We start from the raw sequence: 7,111 nt of genomic DNA on the forward strand, positions 1-7,111 counted from the left end.
TAAGCAAATCAAACTTAAAGTGTTCTCTCTAAATTATCCCAATATTAAAAGGAGAATAAAAATATTAAGTTAAGTGACGAGCTAATAAAAGAAGGCGATATAATAATTTTTGATAATTCTTTTTTTCCTGGTAACTAAATTTTATTAATCACTAAAAAGAAAGCATTAAAATTTTGATAATATTAATAGGCAATATTGTAAAATCGAGGTTAATGGACCTGAGTAGTTGACTGAACTAGGTTACATAGAGTTCATTTCTATTGTTTTGATAAAAAATTTAAATTAAGTATGTTTTTCTTGGAAATTTGAACTGAAATATTATGTTAAAGTTGAATTTGAAGATAAAAATCATGTTCTCATGTCTTAACAGGTTAAACAAATAAATATAGAAGTCAACTACTTAGCAAATATTTTTTAATATCATAACTTTTTTAAAATATGTCAATGGGATATGATAAGGATATTTTTTGTTTCATATCAAAATGTCTAAAGTAATTGCAATCGTGATATTATATTTTCAGTGTAAATTTTTTATTTAGGTATACATCATTGATGACGTTAAATTTTGTATATTCATAGTTATGTTTTATATCCACAAATTGCATAATTTTTTATATGTCAACGTGATGACAAAGAATTATTATATAAAATAAATAAGATTATAAATTCTTACGATTAATTTCCTTTGATACCGATGCGCGGGTACGAATACTAGTTTTTCTAATAACAAAAGAGTTATTCATTTTTACCTAAATATGAAGAAAGTAAGAAAACCACTGTTATACTTTATAAAAATATTATTCGACTTTGCTTATGTATCCTAAAAGTTACTAGGAGAAAGCAAATGGGACACTTGTATGATATTTCACAAAGATTAAACTTTTATTAGAAACAATTATTTAGTAACAGTTAGCTACTGAATAATCATCAATGGAAAGCCTTCAGAACCTTTTGGGGCAGCATAGGGATTGCGGCAAGGAGATCTTATTTCTCCTTACATGTTTGCCATTGCGATGGAGTATCTCAGCAGAAACCTGAGTGAACTAACTAAGGACAGGCAATACAAATTTCATCCACTGTGTGCCAAACTAAAAATAACTCATCTTTCTTTTGCAGATGATTTATTTCTTTTTGTCAAGGGAGATAGGCAGTTTATCCAATTGCTTTATGCTAAATTCACTATCTTTTCTCAAGCTTCAGGTTTACAAGTTAACTTGAGCAAAAGTAGTATATATTTTGGAGGAGTTGACAACACCGAATTGGGTAATACTGAGCAATTGCTTGGCATAGAGCATGGACAATTGCCTTTCAAATACTTGGGGATCCCTTTAGTCACAAAGAAGCTAAGCATCCTACAATGGCAACCACTAATTCAGAAGATTGTGGCACGAATTTCCTCATGGATTGCAAAAAAGCTATCATACATAGGAAGGGTACAATTGGTCAAATCAGTCATATTTGGGATCCAATCCTATTTGTCGCAACTATTCCTCATCCCAGCTAAGGTGATCAAGACCATAGAAGCATATTTTAGAAGTGATATATGGTCTGGGACTAATGAAATAACCAAAAGAGCTTTGGTTTCATGGAGTACAACATGTTTGCCAAAAATAGCTGGAGGATTACACCTGTTTGATCTCAAACTCTGGAACAAAACGGCAGTAGCAAAAATGTGTTGGGATCTTGCTTATAAATAGGATAAACTCTGGATTAGGTGGATTCATGCCATCTATATCAAAGACAGGCCTCTTGATCAAATACCTATACCTTAACAAGCAAGTTGGATGGTAAGGAAAATATTGGCAGCAAGAGTAGTTGATAACGTCCAAATCCACTCCTCAAAGAGAAAGTGTACATGGTCATATGCAATATAATTTACCCAACTAAGAGTCGGGGTCGAACCCACAGAGAACAATATCCTAGGTGATTTAAGCAAATAAGGAATTATCGCTTTCTACGCTAAGCCAAACACTTGATAATATTTTGATTTTTGATTTAAAAACTAACAAAGATAAAACTAACTAGAAAGTGGGTAAAATGATCAATGGCCACAAGTATAGATACAAAGGAAATTACGCTTAATTAACGATCCAATGTATTTCACGATTTTACAACTAAGAGCGGGTTTATGTTAATAGATAATGATTTCTCAAATCTCATTGAAAGTCTTCCAACCAAATCAATGAATTTCACTCTAAGCTTTTCCAAGCCTTAGAGTATGATATTAGGCACAATCAATTTAACCTCAAGTAACTATTCTATTCCTAGCGCAAGTTATTCGATGGGTTTAATGACCCAAATTCTTGTTAATTAATCTTTCCAACTAGATTTCCTCTTCCGAGCTCAATCAAAGTTAATGGGCGAGTCTTAGAGTTAGCTAATCCCTTAGGAAACATTAAAGAACAAAATTAATTAAAGAAACAAAGACCCACTTCATTAGAAATAAAAAACATTCAATACATAAGCAAAACAAGAGTTTCAATCCAAACTTTAACGATGTTTACTTCCATAAACAAGGTTCAAGTGTAGAAATGAAATACTACACACTTAGATTTTTATTACAAAGCAAGAAATTAAAGAAATGAAGTAAAGGTTCAAGAAAGTGCTAAATCAAATCTTCAACTTCAAAGTGTGGTGTAAACCCTAGCCTCCAAAACTTGTGTGTTTATGTCAAAGAAGAGTTTTACAAACCCTCAAAACAGTATTTATACCATTCCAAAACGGGAACAAATTGTGGACAAAAATACCCTGCGTGCACAACATGCTACTCGCATCTGGTGTCGCATGGGCAACATGCCAGTCGCATGTTGCACCAAACTATAGCATGTTGTGCAAACATCTCTGTCAGCAAGTGTTGATCGCATGCACAATGTGCTGCTAGCATGTGCCGCATTTCAGCTATTTTTGCTCCGTTATGCTCTCCGGACATCTTATCCTACAAAACGACATAAATACACGAAAAGTAACATCAAAAGTGCTTGAAGAGTCATCAAATCTTAAGGAATTAGCATCGAATATCCCATAATTTTACAACACATCAACACCCCCAGCTCAAAGTATTTGCTTGTCCTCAAACAAATCAAAACCAAAATCTCAATGAGGATCCATCAGTACAAGCTTAGGTAGTGCTACTATCATTTTCAAAGCACATTCTTCAACTAAGCACGACACTCATGACTTTGGTTGGTACCAACAATTAGGCTACAAGCTTGTGAAACTTCGACCAAATAACTCCCTCATTTCAAAATACAATTTCAAGAATGCAATGGAGTTTCAAAACAATCAGGAGACAACATTCAAGCCTCAATAAGTGACTCAAAACCACTAGCTTACTAGATATGCTCATTTAACTCAACTTGGAAGTTTTCAACATCGCCAATCTATCGTAATCCACATGTCCTCACAAGAAAGAAAGTCCCAAAATCACTATATTCACAACAACAACAACACAAGGGACATATACGCAAAGTCACTCACACTCAACAAAGAAATTCTAGTGCTAACAAATATCACACCATAAACTTGCCCTTATTTTCATTAATTACTAACTCAAGAACATTCGGTTGAAGATCACATAGGGACTTTTTAAGCTTGTAATGTAGGATTAGAAAGGGTAGGATAAGTATTTGGGATACTAGTGGCTATGCCCTCCTTGAACACTACACACTACCTTTTGTCCACTTTCCTCTTCATTTCAAAACATCACTACTTCCTTTGCATACTGGTTTCCCCAATTATTCCAACTTCTTTTTGTGCAACCTTTTTCTTGATTTCTAATGTTTTTGTTATTTTCCAATTCCTTTTTCACAAAGATACATTTTATTTTATTTTTTTGCTCAAAAAGTTTGCAACCTTTTTGTATTTTTCAAATTTTCTTCCTTTCTTTTGACTTTTCCGCAACACCAAACTTCACCACTTCTCAAGCAACACTAACACCCCCAACTTAGGCTTTTGAGCTCAAATTCACAATTTCATGTTCAAAGAGGGAAATGTTCAAAAGAGAGACTTTTCATGAAAAAGGGTAAAGGCTTGTAATGTGGCAATCAAACAAAAGGTCATAGGCTCAAATGGGGTTAATAGTGATATTATTTATGCAATGGTAGGCTAGAAAGTCTAAAGAGGCTTTTTCAAAAATCACAAAGATAGCCCAAGGTCATCTGTCCAACTAACATAATCAAAATTAGCATTGAAAGACTAACCGGACAAGTTCTAGATGATAAAGGTAAGCACAAGAATTATTCAACAAACACTTACCGCACATGGCATATGAATTAGTCAAGATGGAACAATTTCACTTCCTAAGTAAGAACAAATAGAACAACATCTCATCATTCCAAGTAAAACCCATCTAGTAGGTAAAGAGTCACCAAATGAGCCAAAAAGTTGTCACAAAGACCATTCTTTCCTATGCACCTTGCTTTTTAACTTTCACAAAACATTTGGAGGGGTATTCGCATTTCAACATTTCACATGCAAGAGGCTAACTCTATTAGTACCAAACAAGCCAAGAGTTTCCACATTTTTCCTCAAAGGAACACCTACACCTAAACTACAAGACTAATTAAAGAAGCTAAGAAAGAAAATAAAATAATAAAAGTGACTAATCCACAACATGCCAACAAAATAAAATCTTCAAAAATTTGAGCACGTTCCATTTGTAACAACGTCTATCCACAGCCACACCAATAGTCACAAAACAAGCCCGGCAAGGGTACACAATATCCATACATAAGACAAAAGCCCGGCAAGGGCACAAATTAAGCATAAGCAAAATATAATGTGCCATCACATGCCACCTCTAACTACAAACATTGCAGTGTCCTCATTGCACATAATCAAAACAAAACACAAAATAGTTAGAGGGTAGAGAAAGTTTTTTTTTTTTTGCTGTCAGCACCTGCGAGACGTAGGCATGACCTGCGAATCGTAAGTGATGTCACCTGAAGACTTTTTTTTTCCAGCAGCAACTACTGGTTTGGGGCTGCTCTAAAACTCTGACCTGCTCAAAACAACTCCAAAAAATTTTGAAACTTTGCAGATTAGTCAAAAACAATAAAATAAACTATTCTAAAAAATAAAATTTCAAAAACGACTTAAAATTTTGAAAACTGTGGGTTGCCTTCCACCAAGCCCTTAATTTAACGTCGCGGCACGACGGTTATCAACTTTACCACTTTTCCTTCTATTTGGAAGATATGAATTTGCGCCCCAACTTTGAATCAAGATTCCGGTGAAGCTCGTGAGGCGGTGGTAGAATAGTAAAGAGGCCAACTCTCGGGTATCACATTTTGCACTTCTTGGCCCGTAAGTGAGGCATGCCATTTTGTCTTCTTGGCATAGAAAACTTCAAAATAAAAACGCTTTGATCTTCATCTCCAAAATTCTCCATAGGCTTGGTTAGTTCAACTTCCATATCATCCACCAAGCACAACGTTGAAAAATGGTTAGAATGAGGTCCAACGCGTTCAAATTCCAAACTTGCGTGAATTTTGACATTCTCACCCAAAAAGGAACTAGGGTCTTCAAAAAATTATTTTATGAAATTTTTTATGTAACTCTAGTATCATTTCTTCAACTTCGGCATCATTCACTATTTTTGGGTTGGTTGGATGGCAATTCACCATTAGCTCATGAAAATCAATCTTGACCTCTTATTCATTGGAAACCAAATCAGAACTACAATCCATGGCCCTTTGATATTGAGCATCACATGCCTCAATCTTTGCATTCAATTCGGCCTCCAATTTCCGGATAGCAATTTCAAGTAGCTCCACTTCTTGACTTTGCTCAACATGCATTTTTAGAAATGCTTCCATCATCCGTGAAATGCCTTCATGGTGATCCCCATATGTTTCAAGTTGTTGAGCTTGATTCATTAGCCAATCTTGGCTCAAAATTTCCATCTTGTCAAGTTTTTCTTCATTGTGAGAGTCGTCCATAGCTTGTAAAAATTCATCCATAATGAGATACACCTTTTGGATAGTTTCATCATCTCTATGTTGAACTTCTTCCCACAATTTGGTCAAGACTTACCCATACTTTTCATTCCTCCCCATTATGCTTTTCAAAATTTCCTCAACTTCTTCTTTTTAAGAATTGAAGATTTCTTCTTCAAGATTTTGCTCTTCTTCAAGTTGAACCACTTCTTCACTTTCACAACTTTCGTTGTGGTCACAAGAATTCTCGGGCTCATCTTTTAAATTTGAGATCTCTTCTTCAACCATTTCATTTTGAGAAGTCGACACTTTCATGACAATTGAGGAATTTGCATCCTCTAATGAATCATTCATTCTTTTCATAGCTTCTCCATTTTCTAAAATGGATTGTTGGATGAGTTTTCGCTCTTCCTCCATCTTAGCTTCCAGATCTAAGTATGTTTGGAGCATTGCCATGATACCTTCAAATCCGGCACTTTGTCCTTCGCTTGCCATGTCATTGTCCCTGTCAAACTCAAAAGCACAACTAGCATTTTCGTTAGAACAACTTGGAGGAGGGGGAGCAAAATAATTGGGACATCACCCCAATGTCCACCTTGACCGCCACATATATTACAAATATTACCATCATAGAATTGAGACGGTGCACACATCTCTCTCCCGGCAGCATTTTCACAATCTTGCCAAAAGTGGGGTCCTCCACAATATGGACATGAGTCATCAAAATATGGATTGCAACCATCAAACTCATTTTCATTCCAAGATGCCATAGAGACAAAAGTAAAAATAAAATAAAAACTAAACACAAAAGACCCAAAAAAAAAAAAAAAATCACAAACACATTTTCACAAATATTCACAAGTTTGGATCAAAACAATTAAGCTAAAATCCCAAACTAACCCAAATAAGCCAAATTGTTCCCCAGCAATGGCGTCAAAATTGATAACGTCCAAATCCACTCCTCAAAGAGAAAGTGTACACGGTCGTATGCAATATAATTTACCCAACTAAGAGTCGAGGTCGAACCCATAGAGAACAATATCCTAGGCGATATAAGCAAGTAAGGAATTATCGCTTTCTACGCTAAACCAAAAACTTGATAATATTTTGATTTTTGATTTAAAAACTAACAAAGATAAAACTAACTAGAAAGCAAGTAAAATGATCAATGGCCA

General features: G+C 34.9%; 1 protein-coding gene across 1 annotated transcript; it reads left to right on the plus strand.

The window, feature by feature from the left end:
• Nucleotides 1-1,013: 1,013 nt before the first annotated feature.
• Nucleotides 1,014-1,697, plus strand: LOC132637318 (uncharacterized). Its single transcript, XM_060354428.1, has one exon. It carries the CDS (start codon nt 1,014-1,016, stop codon nt 1,695-1,697), a length of 684 nt encoding a protein of 227 aa, XP_060210411.1.
• Nucleotides 1,698-7,111: the final 5,414 nt, after the last annotated feature.

The sequence above is a fragment of the Lycium barbarum genome, chromosome 4 (assembly GCF_019175385.1).
Source record: "Lycium barbarum isolate Lr01 chromosome 4, ASM1917538v2, whole genome shotgun sequence".
NCBI lineage: Eukaryota > Viridiplantae > Streptophyta > Magnoliopsida > Solanales > Solanaceae > Lycium > Lycium barbarum.

What these genes read in the sequence shown, in the direction of transcription:
- LOC132637318 (XM_060354428.1), top strand. Translation starts at nt 1,014, where the DNA reads ATGGAGTATCTCAGCAGAAACCTGAGTGAACTAACTAAGGACAGGCAA.